We start from the raw sequence: 20,240 nt of genomic DNA on the forward strand, positions 1-20,240 counted from the left end.
GCATGGAGTAGGGGGGGTCACTGGGGGCATGGGGTTGGGAAGGTCATTACGAATTTCCTGCATTGTGCAGGGGGTTGGACTAGATGACCCTGGTGGTCCCTTCCAACTCTATGATTCTACGAATTACATCTTTTTTGTGTGTGTTTTCATGTTGTGTGGGGAGGGAAGGTGGCACGGTATAGCCCATGCTCGTCAGATCTCGGAAGCTAAGCAGGGTCGGAACTTGGAAGGGAGACCACGGTGGAAAGCTCTGCAGAGGGAGGCGGTGGCAAAACCACCTCTGCTTAATCCTTGAAAGCCCCTACCTGGCGTTGCCATAAGTCGGCTGCAACTTGACGGACTTTACACACACACACACCGCTGTCTGTCTTATTCTTATTATTGTTAATAGGTCAAGGGAGGATTTCAAAGAAAGCTGCACCCCAGGATCAGCTGCCGCCCCCCCCCCCACATTCTACAGCTGGGGGAGGGCCCCCCTCCTATTTCTGGAGTGTTCAGAGCAGCTGAAGGTACACCAAGATCAAATGAACACATGATGCTGCCCTACACCGAATCCAACCCCTGGTCCACAGGGTCAGTGCGGTCTACTCAAACTGGCAGCAGCTCTCCAGGGTCCCAGGCAGAGAAAGCGCCTGTCACCTACCACCTGATCCTCTTAGTGGGAGTCGTCAGGAATTGAACCTGAGACGTTCTGCGTGCATCGCAGAGGCTATATCACTCACCCACACGTCTTTACTCTGCTCTGGTTAGACCTCACCTAGTGTTCAGTTTTGATCACCGCAATTCAAGAAAGATGTAGACAAGCTGGAACATGTCCAGAGGAGGGCAACAAAGATGGTGAGGGGTCTGGAGACCAAGTCCTATGAGGAAAGGTTGAAGGAGCTGGGTATGTTTAGCCAGAAGAGGAGAAGACTGAGAGGGGATATGATAACCATGTTCTAATACTTGAGGGGCTGTCATATAGAGGATGGTGCTGAGTTGTTTTTTGTTGCCCCAGAGGGTCGGACCAGAACCAGTGGGTTGAAATTAAATCAAAAGAGTTTCCGTCTTGACATTAGGAAGAATTTTCTAACAGTTAGAGCGATTCCTTGGTGGAATAGGCTTCCTCGGGAGGTGGTAAGTGCTCCTTCCCTGGAAGTTTTTAAGCAGAGACTAGATGGCCATCTGCCAGCAATGCTGATGCTACCACCTTAGGCAGACCATGAGGGAGGGAGGGCATCTTGGCCATCTTCTGGGCATGGAGTAGGGGTCACTGGGGGTGTATGTGGAGGAGGTAGTTTTGAAATCCCTGCATTGTGCTGGGGGTTGGACTAGATGACCCTGGTGGTCCCTTCCAACTCTATGATTTTATGATTCCCGTACCAGGATCAGGGTAGCAAAGAAAGCAACATTTTTCAGTTCACCCCAATGCCAGGCAGGGCGTTTATTTGCAAACCAGAATTCCTGAATGCTTGCTGGATTTAGTAATTCCCCACATCCCAGTTGCCGTGGTTGCTGCTAAAAGGCAAAACCGGTGTAAGAAAGGGCACTGATGTCGGGGTAGGAGGCAAGGCAGAGTTTCTCCATGTGGGCTATAGGCTACATCAGCGGGGAGAGCTCACACGACCTAGCTCAGCAGGAAGGCAGAGCCTCTCTGTGTGGGCTAAGGGCTGCCACTTTGGGGTCCAGGCTGCATCAGCTGGGAGAGCTCACAGGGCCCAGCTCAGCAGGAAGGTGGAGGCTCTCCGTGTGGGCTACGGGCTCCCTGTTCAGGCCCCGGGCTGGAAGAGCGCACACGGCCCGGCTCAACTCAGGAGGCTCTGGTAGGTCTCCATGTGGCCCTTGATGCTTTGCGCAATCTGGGAGTCGGTCTTGCTGCGGCCGTAATAGTCCACGAAGAGCCCATCGGGGGCCAGCAGGTAGAGGATCACCGTGTGGTCCACGATGTAGTCGTCGTCTTCGTCTTTGGGCCCGGCGCTGTAGTAGACCCGGTAGGCCCGCCCGGCCTCGCGCACCTGCTCGGGGGTGCCCGTCAGCCCCAGGAGGCGCGGGTGGAACTCCCGCACGTACTTGGCCACGGCCTCCACGTCGTCCCGCTCGGGGTCCACCGTGACGAAGACAGGCTGGAGCCGGGGGAGCCGCGCCTCCCGGTCCAGCAGCTCCACCACCTGGCTCATCTTCTCCAGCTCCTCCGGGCAGATGTCGGGGCAGTGGGTGAAGCCAAAGTAGAGGAGCACCCAGCTGCCCCGGAAGTCGGCCTTGGCGCGGGGCCGCCCTGTGTGGTCCACCAGCAGAAAGTCCCCTTGCCCCACAGCCACTTTCCTCAGCTCCTCGATGCGCCTCAGCTTCTCCCGCTGTTCCTTCTCCCTCCGCACATATAGCCAGGCCGCCAGGATCCCACCTCCAAAGAGGAGGGTGACGAGCAGCCGAGTCCGCAGCGGGATGTGGGGGCCGGAGCCGGGGCTCTGCGGGGGGCCCTGGGAGAAAGGCCTCAAGTGGGCTCTGCCCCACCCTGGCCTGATATGGTCGGAGGCTCCTCTTCCTCCGGGGAGGATGTCCTGGGCTGTTCGGCAAGCATGGGCGGAAACGCTGGCAAGGCTGACTTCCTTGGCATTTGAGCTGGGTGTAAATTGGCTGTGGCAGGAGGGGAGAGCCAGATACCTCCCGGCTTGTTCACAGAGAGCCCAGGGTCCCCCCGAGAGGCAGCTGCGGAGCGCCACACCAGGAGGGACCTGCCAAAGGTGCAGGCTGGCAAAGGATCGGAGCATCCCTGAAAAGAGAAAACCAGAGTGTCACAGATGCACGGGATGTGTGTGTGGGGGGGACAGTCCCAGTGCAGGTTCAGGCTGAGGAGCCCCATCCCCCAATTCCCCAGGTGCAGCAAAATTCACCGGGACAGTTAAATGATGGCTGCAGAGTTTCCGGTTCAGACAAACACCTGAAGCAGCCTCTGTGCTGAATCCAGACCACTGGTCCATGAAAGTCAGTACTGTCTACTCTGACCGGCAAAGGTTCTCCAGGGTCTCAGGCAGAAAAGGGTCTTTCACCTCACCTACTTGCCTGGTCTCTTTAACTGGAGATGCCGGGGATTGAACCTGGGACCTTCGGCATGCCAAGCAGAGGCTCTGCCACTGAGCCACAGCCCCTCCTCCAAGATGTCTTTCAGCCAAATATTCATTTTTATACCATTTTCTTCCTCTGAAATGCTGACAGTCTGTGGCTATCCCCTTCCTCATGTTATCTGCACCACAATGCCAGGTATGTTGGTGTTAGAGGAGTAAAATAATGTAAAGTTTGATAAGAAAGTAACTATTGAAGATATTATCACATACAGTACATCCCCAAAACCCCTTATCCCCCCCACCGGGGCTTCAACATTTACAGAAGTGTTATCTCTCTCCTCTGACTCCTCCCTACCACTCCCTGGCAACCTTGGGCAGCTTCCCTACACCACCACTCAGGGGCTTGCCTGTCAATAAAAGTGGGGCTGGAACAGAGGAAGAGCTGAACAGCCACCCATTCAGAATCCCAGAGATGCCGCCTTCCTCTGTCAAAGAGCTGCAGATTGGGGGGCAAGGGGTGGAGGTAAGGAAGGGGAAGAGCTAAAGATGCAGAAATCCTAGGGAGTCCTGGGTTCAAGTGCTGCCTTTGGCCAAACTGCCCTGACCCCCACGGCAAGGTCCTGCCAGGGCACAGGTCGATCAGCAGCAGCTCCCTCCACAGGGTGGCCACCTCTGGGTTGAGAAATTCCTGGAGATTTGGGGGGGGGTTGAGGAGGGACTTCAACGGTATCATGCTGGGGCTGCCAACCTCCAGGTGGTGGCTGGAGAGCTCCTGCTATTACAACTGATCTCCAGGCAACACAGAGATCAGTTCCCTTGGAGGAAACAGCCGCTTGGGCCATTGGCCTCTATGGCACTGAAGTCCCTCCCCTCCCCAAACCCCGCCCTCCTCAGGCTCCGCCCCCATCTCTAGGTATTTCCCAACCTGGAGCTGGCAACTTTACATTATGCCATAGAGTCCACCCTCCCAAGCAGCCAGGGAGGCCTGATCTCTGTAGTTCAGTTGTAGTTTGGGGAGATCTCCAGACCCCACCTGGAAGATGGCAAGCCTACCCCCTAGACTCCATGGACCCGTGCGTGGGGGGGGGCAGGTCTCAGGGCGGAGTGCCATGAGCCCGGGGGGGGGGCTGCAGAGCAAACAAGCCCCTCCCCATAGGGCTGCCCCCCACCCTTTGAATTAATTGCCTAAAATTTGCAGGATTAGGGATGGGAGGACCCGAGAAACCCCCCCCGCCGCCGCCCTCCATTCTCACCCACGTGCTTCCCGGCGCGCCTCACTTCCGGGTTCCTCCGCCTGCCCTGGCTGAGGATTCTTCCGCTGGGCTTCTCCGGCGTCCTCGGCGCATGCGCGCAGACCGCTACCCGCCTCCGGGATTGTGCGCTTGCGCGCGGGAGAGCACAGGCGACAGAGCGGTGTAATTCCCGGGAGTGGCCAGAAGAGGGAGCCCCGCCCTGGAGCAGCACCCTTTGCGTGCTGGAGCCGAAAGAGTCGCTAGGCGGAGGAGACCCCGCGGGCTCGCGAAGACAGGCATCGCCAATTAGGGGCGGGGGGCGGCTTTTGCTCCAACTGAAATGCCTGAAATCATTATATGCTATGGGAAATGTATTCTTTGATTTGAAAAATATTCTTTGTATTCAATAAGGTCTATCTGCACTTATAAACATGCCAGACTCAGCATATACTTCTTCAGATGCATATAAGCATCTGAAGAAGTGAGCTGTGGCTCACGAAAGCTCATACCCTACCAGAAAATATTTTTGTTAGTCTTTAAGGTGCTACGGGACTCTGGCCCTTTTTGACTACTGCAAACAGACTAACACGGCTACCCACTGTGAATTATCAGCATATAAGAGTTGGCATCTATTGTAAAGTCACACCAAGCACCTGTAGATGTTAGCAGGCCTCAAACCTAAACCCTTTAGTTAGAAGTTAATTAGAGAAGCTAATGGGCCATGAATGCAAGGTCTTTATTCAGAATACCTGGGCTGAATAAAGACCTTGCATTCATGGCCCATTACCAATGCTGATTTCTCCACACCCATCTCTCCCCTGGACATCACAGACTCTTCTGCATATCACACCTAATCCCATCAAGCCTGCTATTCACATTTACATACTGTTCCTCTACTTAAAGACCGATGGATTCACATTCTAGCTGTATCTGAAGAAGTGAGCTGTGGCTCACGAAAGCTCAGACCCTACCAGAAAATATTTTTGTTAGTCTTTAAGGTGCTACTGGACTCTTGCCCTTTTTGACTACTGCAAACAGACTAACACGGCTACCCACTGTGAATTAGTATGCTCTCATAATCTGGTTTTCCACAGATAAGAGCCAGCTAGGAACCTCCGTAGTTAGAGCCTTGGCAGAAATCAAGGTCTAAGATAAGAAGGCAGTAACTTGGGATCAAACAGAGCAGCACCTGACCCTGTAGGGTCTTCTTGCTCATTAGTGAACATGAGATCATCACTTTCTCTGTAACTGCCTTCAATTCTGTAATAGGTTATGTAATTTGGGGGTCTCGAGTAATGGGCATTTGGGTCTTACGTGTGTATTACGCCTCTGTAACCACCCATTATCGAAGTCTATATTCATGCTTGCAATCCTTTGATGTGTGAATTGTCCTGTGCTTTGGGGCAATTTTCACCAGGCGTTTTGTGTACTGGCCAATAAAACAAACTGCTTTGAATCTTCAACCTCCTACTGTTTTATTGTTATTGGGTATTGATACAATAAGACAGGCTTATCACTTCCAGTGGCTGGAAGTCCCAGGGGCGAACTCCCATGCAGGCGGCCTGGCTCCGATGGCCCTCAGAATCGTGTTGTCTCAAAAGCACCTGGGAGTCTTAATCCCTCCATCCCTCGCCAGGTTTTCTTGCTCTGTCTCTGCCCCCCAAAAAACTTCGTCCCCCTCCAGAGACCAGGAACTCCTGGCTGTGCTGCGGTAAGACCCTTTTGTAGGGTTGCCAACCTCCAGGTAGTAGCTGGAGCTCTCCTGCTATTACAACTGATCTCCAGCCGATAGAGATCCGTTCACCTGAAAAAAATGGCAGCTTTGGCCATTGGACTCTACGGCATTGAAGCCCCTCCCCAAACCCCACCCTCCTCAGGCACCGCCCCAAAAACCTCCCGCCGTTGGCAAAGAGGGACCTGGCAACCCTACTCCAGAGAAACCGGCTGGCCACTGTGTGAGAAGGGGTGTTGGACTAGATGGACCATCACTGGTCTGACACAGCAGGGTACCTCTTATGCTTCTCCCTTCAATTTAGTAGATTTTGTGTCCCCATCCCCCCTATAAAAGCTCTTATTCTTTGCTTTTATAACCTTTGCTGTGTTGGCAGGAGGATTGTTCAATATCTTATTGGCAGGAATCGGCTGCCCTCTTCTGGATGCTCCCCATCAGTTTCCCCTCTGTGACTCTGTCCTCAGGTGGAGCCAAATGAAGTCTAATCTGAGATCCGTCTCTCCCTACTGCAGTAGGAGATCTATATCGCTGCCGTGGAAACATCTCTCCTTGCTGGGAAATTATTTTGGGGGTGTGAATTAGGCAATCTGTGCAGATTTTCAGCATTGTGTAATTAATTTTATTATGTTGTATTTTTTTATTATATCACAGTATGTATTTTATTACCGGTTTGATTATACTGTATTTTAATTATAGTGTGAGCCTCCCTGAGCCTGGGGAGGGTGAGATATAAATTAGAATAGAATCATAGAGTTGGAAGGGACCACCAGGGTCATCTAGACCAACCTGTGAGGGTCTGCATGTCTCTGTCTCTGGTCCCAGTTTCCCCCCACCCTCTGAACTCATAAAAGCTGTTCACACCGTTTGGCGTTTCCTGGGTTCAGGTGCCATATCAGTCAGGCCCTGGCTGGAATGCCTCCCCTCTAACGGATGCCTCCCCTGCTGCGCTTTGATTCACTCCCTTATGCCAGATTCGGCCTTGGAGACCTGATAGCCCTAACAAGGCCTCTGGGGTCGATTGATGTCTGTATTGTACCCATCTGTCTTGTAGTTTCCCATAACATAGGTGTGAACTTTGGTACCCTGTAGGGGATATAATTCTGTTGTTTTGGAGTCTTGCTCACTTGCAACTTTCTACTAGTGTTTGACCTATACTGTCTGAAGCCTTCAATAAACTCCTTGTTTCTGCATCCACGTCTGAGCAAGTGATTTTATGAAGTTTGCACAGCTCGGTTGGGAACTCTCACAACCCTACACAACGCAGGAAATTCACAACTACCTCCCCCCCAGTGACCCCTACTCCATGCCCAGAAGATGGCCAAGGTGCCCTCCCTCTCATAGAATCAGAGTTGGAAGGGAGCCACCAGGGTCATCTAGTCCAACCCCTGCACAATGCAGGAAATTTACAACTACCTCCCCCCCACACCTAGTGACCAGAAGATGGCCAGGGTGCCCTCCCTCTCATCATCTGCCTAAGGTCATAGAATCAGCACTGCTGACAGATGGCCATCTAGCCTCTGCTTCAAAACCTCCAGTAAAGGAGAGCTCACCACCTCCCGAGGAAGCCTGTTCCACTGAGGAACTGCTCTAACTGTCAGGAAGTTATTTCTAATGTTTAGCCGGAAGCTCTTTTGATCTAATTTCAACACGTTGGTTCAGGTCCAATCTTAAAGTGTGTTGTTGCAACAAGGCCGGACCCACCCTGACGTTGATCAGTCACAGGGAGCATGTGGGGAGGGGGGCTCCCTCTGCCTTTTCTCCACACTTCATCAGTGCATCTGCTGGTTCAGGGAGTGCAAAAAGGCCCGAGGGAGACGGCACTCCCACCCGGACCGACCAGGGCCCCCTTCTGTCCTTGAACAGGGGGAAAAAGGCCGTGCAGCAAAACCAGGAAACACCTTTATTAGCAGGAACTCCCAGCTGCAAAAGGAGGAAGCGCCCTTTTGCAACCCTTCCAGGGCCCCCCGTGCTCCACCGCAAGAGGTCAAAAGAAAGAAGGAACTGAGAACTCTCATTCGTGTCTTGGGGGACGAGGTCTGGTCTCTCGCCCGGAGAAAAGAAAAGCAGAGAGATCAGCAACAGGACCGCAAGCCCCCTCCCCCTGCTTTCTTTTGCTCTTGCACAAAGGGAAAATAGGTTATAAATGGTGGAGGAGTACAAAAGGCACAAACGACTTCTAAGAAAACAACCCCCTCCCCCAGCCCTTTGGGCATCATGAACACATGAAGCTGCCTTCTGCTGAATCAGACCTTTTGGTCCATCAAAGTCAGTATTGTCTACTCAGTCTGGCAGCGGCTCTCCAGGGTCTCAGGCAGAGGTCTCTCACATCACCTGCTTGCCTGGTCCTTTTAACTGGAGATGCCGGGGATTGAACCTGGGTCCTTCTGCATGCCAAGCAGACGCTCTACCACTGACTTATAACACAGCTGACACACCTTGGCTGCTTTTCGTATATCACAGGAAAACAACATGACATACTGATGCAGGAGGGTGTGCCATAAGCCCTAGGCTGCTGGCACCCGTACTTGGCACCGGTGGCAGCTGGCATCATTCCAGACATAGCGGGTCTGTGGCATCGGATTTGAAGCTGGAGGCGTTTTAGCCAGGCCTCGCAGTTCTGTTTCTGCCTGATAGTCACTGCTCAACAGAAGGTGCTTCTAAGGAAGATTTCGTCCTGACCCGGACGGCCCACGTTTCCCCGGCCTCGTCAGTTCTCAGAAGCTAAGCAGGGTCAGTCTGGTTAGTACTTGGATGGGAGACCACCGTTGCTCAGTTTTGCATAGGAGTGGTCGAACAGGGACAGGTCTCCCGCCACTCCCTAAGGGACTGCTTGGGCAGTGCGAGGAGGAAGGCCCTGATCCAGCACAGCTCCCTTCAGCCATCAGGGCACCGGTGGTGACTGAGCATCTCCTCCTGGGCCCACGGCACTTGGGACCAGATCTAAGGTGCAGCAGTGCATACCTGGTCATAGAATCATAGAGTTGGAAGGGGCCACCAGGGTCATCTAGTCCAACCCCCTGCACAATGTATCCCAACTTGGTTAAGCTGAAGTGACAGAAGTTCAAAGGCTGATTCCTGGTTGGGAAGATGGGGGTCAGGTGTAGCGAGAGGCACAGCGGCAGCAGGAAGGCTTGGCTTGGCACTGGGGGGTGCAGCAGGGCTCCAGCGAGGGGTCCTTGCCCCGCCCCACCTGACTCTCCCCAAACCTCATCTGCTCGTCAAAAACGGACTTCTGCAGGCGTATCTCCTCGACGACGGCCAGGATTTCAGGCCCAACAACGGCTTCCTTGAGAAGGTTGTAATTCTCCGCCGGGTCGGACTCTAGGTCGTAGAGCAGAGGGGGGTCGTGGGGCACCAGGGGGGTTAGCCCGTGGCAGTCTTGGTCAGGGGTCGTCCCGCTGTGGAAGGCGCCTGGGAGAGACATGGAGGGGGGGAAGCTGCATCACCCACCAGCCCGAGCTGGAAGTGTGTGGGGGGGTCCCAATCCCCATGCAGCCCAGCAAGGGGGGGGGGAGCTTGAACTCACCTTGTGTGAAAAAGTGGGCTTTGTACTTCCCGTATCGGACAGCGAAGACACCGAGCAGCGGGTTGGGAGCTGGCGGATAGTAGAACATGGCCTTGCGGGGGCTCTGTTGGTGGAACCAGAGTGGAAGGACGGGGTGGGGGTCATAGAGGAGGCATCTTGGGGAGCGGTGGGGGAAGCAAACATCAAACTGTGGCAGACCCCCTCCCACATGAAAGCATGAAGCTGCTTCTACTGAATCAGATCCCTGGTCCCTCAAAGTCAGTATTGTCTACTCAGACCAGCAGCAGCTCTCCAGGGTTTCAGGCAGAGGTCTTTCACATCACCTACTTTCCTGGTCCCTTTAACTGGAGATGCCGGGAATTGAACCTGGGCGCTTCTGCATGCCAAGCAGATGCTCTACAAACTGAGCCACAGTCTTATCTATCCAGACTGGCAGCAGCTCTCCAGGATATTAAATTAAACGTTATTACACTGAGATCACTAGGAATGTGTGAAATGCTTTTAAAGACGTTTTTCTCACTCAAAAAAACAAAATATTTCATAGGATTTTTTTTCATTGCTCCCCCAAATTTCCTTATTTTGCCACTGAAAAAATTGGAGGGGGAAAAGTCTCCACATATTCCACCCCCCACCCCCCGCGACCTTCACACTGCTATCTGTTCTCCCTCCTCGGCCAAAACATTTGCTTTATTCTCTCGCCCTTTAGGGTTCCGTTTTTATGCATCCCTGGCCAGGCTGCAAAATCTGTTTTCAGCATGGATAGCAAAGAGAGGGGAAGGCATCCCCTGTTGAATATCGGCTCGTCCTGCCCCGCCCTGCAGACTCTTCCTCTCCTTCCTACTCATTGGTCAATGCAGGAGTCTCCCCCACCAACTTCTGTATCTTGTAAGCAGGGCCAAGCGCACCAGAGGTGGAAAGGGCCCTTTGGAGACAGCAACCAGGAGGGAAGGAGCGCCCACCCCTACTGCCCACGAGGGTCCCCTGCCGCCACTCCCCATCGCCCCTGCAAGATATTGGGCAGGTCGACCCACCCAAAACTCACCTTCCCACTTCCAAAGAGGACGGGGCTGAGGTCGAAGCCATCCAAAGTGACGTTGGGGAGGTGCGCCCCCGCCAGAGCCACTAACGTCGGCAGGATGTCCAAGGTGCTGGCCAGCTCATGGGTCACCCCTAGGACAATACAAGAGGGAAAAGGAGAATGGGGGGAACCAGCTGACCCACAGGCATTCGCTCCAAGCTAGCCCTATTGTACCCCCACCCTCCTTCAAAGAAGAAGCAAGAAAAAGAAGAAGAGTTGGATTTTATATGCCGACTTTCTCTACCACTTAAGGCAGAACCAAACCGGCTTACAATCACCTTCCCTTCTCCTCCCCACGACAGACACCCTGTGAGGTAGGTGGGGCTGAGAGAGCTCTAAGAGAGCTGTGACTAGCCCAAGGTCACCCAGCTGGCTTCATGTGGAGGAGAGGGGAAACCAACCTGTTCCTCCAGATTAGCATCCGCCATTCATGTATAGGAGTGGGGAATCAAACCTGGTTGTCCAGATCAGAGTCCACTGCTCCCAACCACCGCTCTTAACCACTACACCACTGAGGGTCCAATCATGTGGATCCCTTTCACTAATAACAAGTGCTTCCACGCACCCCCCCCTCCACAAGGCACTTTCCCTTCCTGTCAAGGAGAAGCACCTTGTGTAAGGGCGAGGTGCTGCTGCCCACAGATCCAACCCCATCGGATCCAACCCCAAGTTTCTAGCCCTCAGGCTTGGGCTCTGTGCTACCACACGGGCAGAAGCCAGGGCAGGCAGACAGAGAGCTCCGGCTTTAGGGCTCTGGTGAAACCGAGGCCAGGAGCGGCCAGACATACCTGGAGCGATGCGGCCCGGCCAGTAGGCCACGGCGGGCTCCCTCATCCCTCCCTCGTAGGTCGTCCCTTTGCCGCACTTGAGTATGCCCGAACTGCCTCCTCGGGACATGCGCATGGTCTCCGGGCTGAATGTAAACAGAGAGGCAGGGATGGTTGGCATCCTCGCTTTCCACCAGCCCCGGCTCGCAGCGCAATGGCTCTCAGTCACCAAGTCCTCGCTCCACCCCTGGTTGAAATCGGCCTGCTCCAAATTCAGTTCTCCACCCCAGCCAGAATCATAGCGTTGGAAGGGACCACCAGGGTCATCTAGTCCAACCCCCTGCACAATGCAGGAAACTCACAACTATCTCCCCACACACACACCCAGGGACCCCTACTCCATGCCCAGAAGATGGCCAAAGTGCCCTCCCTCTCATTATCTGCCTAAAGTCGTAGAATCAGAGTCCACCGCTCCAAACCACCTCTCTTAACCACCACACCGGCTCTCGGAGGGAGAGACCTCCTCCCCGGCACACTCACCCGTTGTCAGAAGTGAAGAAGACCAGGGTGTTTTTGTGCACCCCGCTGTCTTGTAGCGCTTGCAAGAGACCCCCCACAGATCCATCCAGCTCCAGCAGGGCGTCTCCAAAGGGTCCCCTGGGGCTCCGCCCTGTGTATTCCTGGCTCGCAAACTGGGGGTAGTGGGTGTGCTGGAGAAGGGAGGACAGGTTAGCCTGGGCTGTGCTGGGCCGTCCAGGAAGACCCCTCCCCCTTGCCCTGGTTTCTCTGCCCCTCCTCTCCGCCTCTGACCAGGACAGGCCCAGGACTCACGTGGGAGGCGTAATAGAGGAAGAAGGGCTGGTTGCGGCGGGCGCAAGCCGCGATGAAGTCTCGGGCGAAAGCGTTGTAGCGGGCTTCCAGGAAGGGGAAGGAGACTGGCTGCTCCACGATGCTGAGGTTCCAAAACAGGGGGGTGTGAACCACGCCTTGGTCGCACATGCCGAAGCACGACGTGTTGGGGGGGAAGCAGGTGAGGTTCTGGCAGGGGCCCTGCGGAGGAAGAGGGGAGGAGGAGGCATGGCGTTGACAGGCCGTACACATCCTGCCCAGAGACCCACGACACTCCAGCTGCCCCTCGTCTCTCGACCAGGTCAGGGAGAGGAAGAGACACCAGGTTAAAAGGATGAAACCGCACGCCCCTCGGAAGAGCCCTACACAGCTTGGGACCTGGGTATTTGAATCATAGAGTTGGAAGGGACCACCAGGGTCATCAAGTCCAACCCCCTGCACAAAGCAGGAAATTCACAACTACCTCCCCCCCACACACACAGTGACCCCTACTCCATGCCCAGAAGATGGCCAAGATGCCCTCCCTCTCATCATCTGCCTAAGGTCATAGAATGAGCATTGCTGACAGATGGCCATCTAATCTCTGCTTAAAAACCTCCAGGGAAGGAGAGCTCACCACCTCCCGAGGAAGCCTGTTCCACTGAGGAACCGCTCTTAACTGTTAGAAAGTTCTTCCTAATGTCTAGACGGAAACTCTTTGGATTTAATTTCAACCCGTTGGTTCTGGTCCGACCTTCTGGGGCAACAGAAAACAACTCGGCACTATCCTCTCTTTTCCAGCCCTTCAAGTCCTTGAAGGTGGTTATGGTATCCCCTCTCAGTCTTCTCCAGAAGTGACATGATCACGAAGATTTACACCCGGAAGTGACATGATCGCATCAGCACGGCCGCACACGCACACATACCCAGCTTCCAAGCCGGGTAATGGATTGGCGGGCAATTGCCTGCCCATCTAAGTTACCTGGCAACCTTATCTCCCAGGCTGCTGGTCCATGGAGACCTTGCCAGCCAGTCAATGAGCCCACCTGCCCCTGACCCATCCACAAAGCACCCCCCCGACCCCCTTCTTCACTGCTCACCTGGTCATGTGAGTAGGGCACACCCAAGTAGTGGTCAAAGCCCTGGTGGGTGGGCAGGAGGGTTCCAAAGGGTCCGACGCCCAGATGCCACTTGCCCGCCATGGCAGTGGCATAGCCCTGGGCCTTGAGCAGCTCTGCCACAGTCACCTCGGACAATGGAAGGCCTCCTCGTGAGCCAGGGTACAGCACACCAGGGTAAATGCCAGAGCGTGTCTGGTAGCGCCCTGTCAGCAGGCCTGCCCTGTAGGTGCAAGAACAGCTGGGCTAAGGAACTATATTCCAAAGGGCGCAATAAAAGAAGAAGAAGAAGAGCTGGTTTTTATATGCTGACTTCCTCTACCTTTAAATCAAACTGGCTTACAATCTCCTTCCCTTCCCCTCCCTGCAACAGACACCCTGTGAGGTAGGTGGGGCTGAGAGAGTTCAGGGAGAACTGTGACTGGCCCAAGGTCACCCAGCAGGCTGCATGTGGAGGAGTGGGGAATCAAACGTGGTTCTCCAGATTAGAGTACGCCACTCTTAACCATTATACCACGCTGGAACACCCCAGGTCCAGCCCAGAGAGACCAGCCATGTCCCCTGCCCATTCCTTCCCCTACTGGGTGTAAGCAGTGGTGGGGGCTGAGGAAGGGAGGGGAGCCCTGAGAATACTCTGCCTAGGGCTGCCCGAAACCTGGCACTGGCCCTGTGTCCCTGGAGAAAAGTCTGGGGAGGCTCCTTTGGGCTCCGTCTAGCAACCAAACCCTGGTTAGAACACAAGAGCATAAGGAAAGCCCTGCTGGATCAGACCAAGGACCATCAAGTCCAGCAGTCTGTTCACACCGTGGCCGACCAGGGGCCTCTAGGAAGCCCACAAACAAGACGACTGCAGCAGCATTAACCTGCCTGTGGTCCACAGCACCTAATATAATAGGCATGCTCCTCTGATCCTGGACAGAATAGGTAAGAAAGGCCCTGCTGGGTCAGACCAAGAAGGCCCATCAGGTCCAGCTGTCTGTTTGCACAGTGGCCAACCAGGGGCCTCTAGGAAGCCCCCAAACAAGACGACTGCAGCAGCAGCATCCTGCTTGTGTTCCAATGCACCTAGTATAATAGGCACACTCCTCTGATCCTGGAGAGAATAGGTATGCATCATGACTAGTATCCATTTTGACTAGTAGCCATTAATAGCCTCATCCTCCATAAGGACATCAGGAAGGCCCTGCTGGATCAGACCCAGGCCCATCCAGTCCAGCAGTCTGTTCACACCGTGGCCAGCCAGATGCCCCCAGGAAGCCCACAAGCCCGTTTGGAGAGAGCTGTGACCAGCCCAAGGTCACCCAGCTGGCTTCACGGGCAGGAGCGGGGAGAAGCACAACCCAGGTGCCTCCAGGAAGCCCCAAAGCAAGAGCCCCACGCCCGCAAATCCCCTGGCCGGGGATGAGGAGAGACCCAAGGGCCCTACCGGGAGGGGCTGCAGACCGCGCTGCTGCTGTAGAAGCTGGTGAAGCGCAGGCCTGCCGCCCCCATCTTGTCCAGGTTGGGGGTGGTGGAGGTGGGGTGCCCGTAGCCGGCCAGGTCTCCAAAGCCCAGGTCGTCAGCAAAGATGAGGACCACGTTGGGGGGCTGGGCGGCCGAAGCGAGCAGGGCCAGGCCCCCCAGCAGCAGGGCACCGAGCCCCACGGGAGGCATGGCTACGCCCGGAGCAGGCTCAGCCTGGCAGCGCTGCGGGGCCGCCCAGGAACCCTGGGCGAGACTGGCACCCGGCCGCCCCTCTGCCTGTCGGAGAGTCACAGGCTGCAACGGGGTCTCGGGCAGCCTCCTGCCCAAAGGACCAGGCTCGGGCGGAGGCCTCTGATGCCCAGCAGGTCACTGGGAGGAAGGCACGCCACGGGGCACCGAGCGGGGCCCGGGCCCGGCAGGCTGGGCGTGCCGGAAGGGGGCCCGAGAGGCTGGCACCTCCACCCACCCACAGCGCAGCTGGCCGAAGATCGCGCCCGGCTCCCCCTGCCCCAGCCAGAGCCAGCGCCCACGAGAGGTGGGCACCCAGCCCTCCGGGGTGCAAGCATGGGGTGGGGGGGACCCGATCCCAGCTGGCACGCCCGGGGGGGGCGCCTCCCCTGCCCTCCGCCCGGCCCCAGTCCGCGGCCACCTGGCCCCGCGAAGCCTCCGCAGCGCCTTGGCCGGCTCCGCCCGGGCAGCAGCTCCTCCTGCAGCGGGCAGCGGCCGGACAGCGCTGGGCATCAGCTGGCCGCCCCGGGGCACGGCGGGACTGGTAGTCCGCGCCCAGGGCCACGCCTTCCGGAGGGGGGAGCGAGGAGGGGGCGCCGCCCCAAAGCCCCGCTCTGCGCTCCCGGGACGCAGCTCGGGATCCGCCCTCTCGCTCTCCGACCGCCCCGCTGACCCTAGAACCCTAGACATGGAAGGGACCACCGGGGTCATCTAGTCCAACCCCCTGCACAAGGCAGGAATCTCACAACTACCTCCCCCCCACACCCCCAGTGACCCCCGACTCCATGCCCAGAAGAGGGCCAAGGTGCCCACCCTCTCGCAAACTGCCTACGGTCACAAAATCAGCATGGCTGGCAGGTGGCCATCTAGCATAAGAACATAAGAAAGGCCCTGCTGGATCAGACCCAGGTCCATCCAGTCCAGCAGTCTGTTCACACCGCGGCCAACCAGGGGCCTCCAGGAAGCCCACAAGCAAGATGACTGCACCAGCATTGTCCTGCCTGTGTTCCACAGCACCTCATATACTAGGCTTGCTCCTCTGATCCTGGAGAGAATGGCTAGTATCCATTTTGACTATTAGCCACGGATAGCCCTATCCTCCATGAACATGTCCACTCCTATCAAAGCCTTAAAGTTCTTCCTCTTTGACACCATAAGAACATTAGAAAGGCCCTGCTGGATCAGACCCAGGTCCATCCAGTCCAGCGGTCTGTCCACACAGTGGCCAACCAGGGGCCTCCAGGAAGCCCACAAGCAAGGCGACTGCAGCAGCACCATCCTGCCTGTGCTCCACCGCACCCAAAATAATAGGCATGCTCCTCTGATACTAGCCTCTGCTTAAAGACCTCCAGGGAAGGAGCGCTTACCACTGTTTCCTGCTAACAGCGGAAATCTTGCCCCCCCCCCAACATGGTGGTGGAGGGTATGGGCAAATGCGTGCCAGCTGGCCAAAGGGGAGGGGGTGCTAGCCCAGCCTCGCTCTCGAGCGGGGATCAGGTCCCCCCCCCGAGTGCCCCCCACCCCATGCTTGCACCCCAAAGGGCTCGGTGCCCATCTCTCGTGGGCGCTGGCTCTGGCTGGGGCAGGGGGAGCTGGGCTCCATCTATGGCCCGGCAATAGGGTTGCCAGCATCCAGGTAGTGGCTGGAGATCTCCTCTGCTTTACTCTGCTCTGGTTACACCTCACCTAGAGTATTGTGTTCCGTTTTGGCCACCACAATTTAAGAAAGATGTAGACAAGCTGGAACGGGTCCAGAGGAGGGCAACAAAGATGGTGAGGGGTCTGGAGACCAAGTCCTATGAGGAAAGGTTGAAGGACCTGGGTATGTTTAATCTGCAGAGGAGAAGACTGAGGGGGGACATGATAACCGTCTTCAAGTACTTGAGGGGCTGTCATATAGAGGAGGGTGCCAAGTTATTTTCTGTTGCTCCAGAAGGTCGGACCAGAAGCAACGGGTTGAAATTAAATCAAAAGAGTTTCCGTCTAGACATTAGGAAGAATTTTCTGACAGAGCGGTTGCTCAGTGGAACAGGCTTCCTCGGGAGGTGGTGAGCTCTCCTTCCCTGGAGGTTTTTAAGAAGAGGTTAGATGGCCATCTGTCAGCAGTGCTGATTCTGTGACCTTCGGCAGATGATGAGAGGGAGGGCATCTTGGCCATCTTCTAGTTACTAGGGGTGTGGAGGGGGGAGGTAGTTGAATTTCCTGCATTGTGCAGGGGGTTGGACTTGATGGCCCTGGTGATCCCTTCCAACTCTATGATTCTATGATTCCTCTCCCAGCAAGCCAAGGGCTTCACATATTGAGGAGGGGATGTTCATTGCAAGCCTGGGGGAGGGGGGGGGCTGGCCTCGCCCACTCGGCTACAGCACTGAATCAGTAGAAAAGAGCCAGAGTCCAGGAGCACCTTAAAGACTAGCAACATTTCTGGCAGGGTGTGAGCTTTCCTGAGCCGCAGCTCACTTCTTCAGATACAGCTAGAAAGTGAGTCCATCTATCCTTAAGTAGAGAAGAGTGGATTCACACATCCAATAGCAATAGCATATGACTGTCAATATCAGGTAAATGACATCAGCAGGCATGGTTGGATCAGGTGTGATATGCAGAGGGGTAGTAGGCATGGAGAAATCAGCATTGGTAATGAGACAGGAATCCCAGATCCCTATTCAATCCAGGAGAATGCATTGCCTTGGGCTTCATTATTTGTTGCAATTCAGCAGTCTCTCCTTCTAATCTCCCTTTGAAATCCCATTGTAAGAGAACTGCTACTCTTAAGTCAGCAACTGAATGTCCTGGAAGGTTGAAATCCCCCCCCACACACACACACACTGGTTTCTGAATGTTGTGGTTTCTGATGTCAGACTTGTGTCCATTCCATCTTTGTCGCAGGGACTGGCCTGTTGGTCCAGTGTAGAGGGTGGAAGGGCATTGCTGGTGTGTGATGGCATAAATCACATTAGAAGTTGAGCAGGAGTATGAACCTGAGACCGTATGGCTGACATTGCAGGGCCCAGCGATGGTGTTGCCAGGATCTCTATGAGAGCAAAGTTGGCACCTTGGTTTGTTGCAAGCCTTGGTTCAACATTGCAAGGATTGAATCAGTTTTCCTTTGGCAGCTTCAGCAGCTGTGGGCCCAAGGCCTGGGCTTGCGGGGAGGGCGGTGTCTGAGAAGACCGGGCATCGGGGAAGGGAGATGCATGGCAAGGCACACTTCAGGGGGCAGAGGGGTGAGGAAGCCAAGACACCCGCCCACCGCCCACCCCATCCCTCGTGCCTGGCTGGCTTCAGGCCTCCCTGCTTGCCACAAAGACTGCTGTGATCCGGCATCTTGTGTTAGAAAGCCCGCCTCGCCCCCGCAGCGCGAAGAGAGCAGGCTGGCATTTCCAGGAGCGGGCACAGTGCCCAGCCAGCGGGGGGGGGGCGAAGGGGACACCAGGCCAGACAGAGCCCCAGTGACAGCCGGTGCTGGGAGGGTGGGCCAGACACTTAATTACAGGCCCGCTTCGTTTGTACTCAATTAACAAGCGGGAGCCGGTGCTTTGAACAGCGGCCCCCGCAGGCCCGACTCTCAGAGTGTGTGTTTGTATGTGGGGGAGCCTGCCAGTCCCCAACCAGCTCCAATCTCCAGTCCTGGGGCTAGGGATGGGGCGGCAATGCATTGAAAACGGTGCGTCTCCCAAGAGTCCGGCAAAAAAGGCAGAACGCAGGCCAGTGGCCCTGAACGGCAGTGTCTTATGTTCCCAGCAAGCATCCAACCTGATATTCAAACTCTTTACCATGGACAACCTGGAAAGGGCTGAACCCTGTGGATTGGTGAACCACATTATTATAAGCATATTCAGCAAAAGGCAACAGGTCTACCCAATCATCCTGATGGTAATTAATGTAACAGCGTAAATAGCATTCCAACACTGCATTCACCCGTTCAGTCTGACCATCCGTTTGGGGATGGAAGGCAATAGACAGTCCTTGTTCTACTGCGACCAACCTGAGAAAAGCCTTCCAAAATTTGGCCACGAAATTTGAACCCCTGCCCATGACTATTTTGCGCGGAAAGGAATGGAGACGGAAGACATGTGACACAAAGAGGTGGGCCAATTTCGGGGCGGAAGGGATACCTGCACAGGGTACAAGATGCACCTGTTTCGAAAACAAATCAGTAATCATCCAAAGAACTGTCTTTCCCCCACTAGGAGGTAGGTCCGTCATGAAGTCCATTGCAATCACTTCCCACAGTTTTGAGGGAGTCTCTAACGGTTGTAAAAGTCTGGGCAGTTTGCCCTGTGATCGTTTGGCCACTGCACATATGGGGCAGCTGCGGATGAAGGAGTCCACATCTGACCGCATGCCTGCCCACCAAAACTGTCTCCGTAGCAAATGCAATGTTTTGAGGAATCCGAAATGTCCGGCGGTCTTGGCGCCATGAACCAAACCCAAAACCTCCCCCCGCAACGCTGACAGAACATACAATTTAGAATCTTTGTACCAAAACTCCCCGCATTTAAGTAAAGTAGCTGGGAGGGTTTGCAAGGACAGTTCCGCTTGATAACTGCGAAGGAGAGTCTCCTTAAAGCACTGGTTCCCAACCAGGGGTCTGTGGACCCCCAGGGGTCCGCGAGAACTAAACTAAGGTCCATGAAACAAAGTTATAAACCCATAATAAATTAATATTTTCAATTAAAAGTTCTCTATTATAAAAATATATATTCAAATATTATTCTAAGTTTAATGTTTAACTAACAGTTATGATTAAAGTTTATTTTCAAATTCTCAGAATTTTTATTTTGAACCTTGGGGTCCCTGCATCGAACAAAAAAGTCCTAGTGGTCCCTGGTCAAAAAAAGGTTGGGAACCACTGCCTTAAAGGAATCAGATAGTCCTTCCACCCCCTCCGGAGAGGAGGTGGCAGGCAGCTCGACCGGGGACGGGGCCGATACAGGTGCAGGGAGCGACTGAACGGGGTGCTCAGGTCCCCGCACCTCGGGAACCATGGCTGGCAGTCGCTCAGGGGAAGGAGGAAGCAAGGCGGGCGGTGCTGTCGGCTTAGCCGGGCGTGGGGCTTCCCCCCCCCCATCGAAGGCAGCGGCGGTGGGGGTCGGGTCTGAAAACGGGTTTGCATGGCCAAAATGGGCAATAGACCTCGTTGGGCAGGGGTGAAGTGTGACTCTGTGGGCCGATCAACCTTGGTGGGATATTGGGGAAGTCTGGATAAAGCGTCAGTCAGAAGGT

General features: G+C 55.2%; 2 protein-coding genes across 2 annotated transcripts; both read right to left on the bottom strand.

Annotated features, from left to right (window-relative positions):
- Positions 1-1,784: 1,784 nt before the first annotated feature.
- On the bottom strand, positions 1,785-2,747 carry LOC130474292 (protein SCO2 homolog, mitochondrial-like). Its single transcript, XM_056845843.1, has one exon. It carries the CDS (start codon positions 2,745-2,747, stop codon positions 1,785-1,787), a length of 963 nt encoding a protein of 320 aa, XP_056701821.1.
- A 6,352-nt stretch (positions 2,748-9,099) lies between these two features.
- Positions 9,100-14,975, bottom strand: ARSA (arylsulfatase A). Its single transcript, XM_056846669.1, has 8 exons — positions 14,749-14,975; positions 13,305-13,545; positions 12,208-12,426; positions 11,917-12,086; positions 11,398-11,522; positions 10,574-10,701; positions 9,532-9,634; positions 9,100-9,416 (listed from the first exon to the last, which is right to left on the bottom strand). Exons 1-8 carry the CDS (start codon positions 14,973-14,975, stop codon positions 9,100-9,102), a joined length of 1,530 nt encoding a protein of 509 aa, XP_056702647.1.
- Positions 14,976-20,240: the final 5,265 nt, after the last annotated feature.

The sequence above is a fragment of the Euleptes europaea genome, chromosome 3, assembly GCF_029931775.1.
Source record: "Euleptes europaea isolate rEulEur1 chromosome 3, rEulEur1.hap1, whole genome shotgun sequence".
Taxonomy (NCBI): Eukaryota; Metazoa; Chordata; class Lepidosauria; order Squamata; family Sphaerodactylidae; genus Euleptes; species Euleptes europaea.

Excerpts from the sequence above, each read along its gene's own strand:
- LOC130474292 (XM_056845843.1), bottom strand. The coding sequence starts at position 2,747 with ATGCTCCGATCCTTTGCCAGCCTGCACCTTTGGCAGGTCCCTCCTGGT.
- ARSA (XM_056846669.1), bottom strand. The coding sequence starts at position 14,975 with ATGCCTCCCGTGGGGCTCGGTGCCCTGCTGCTGGGGGGCCTGGCCCTG. Across the intron at positions 12,427-13,304 it reads TGCCCTACTCACATGACCAG|GGCCCCTGCCAGAACCTCAC; the intron begins GTGAGCAGTGAA and ends CTTCCTCCGCAG. Across the intron at positions 11,523-11,916 it reads TTCTTCACTTCTGACAACGG|CCCGGAGACCATGCGCATGT; the intron begins GTGAGTGTGCCG and ends GTTTACATTCAG.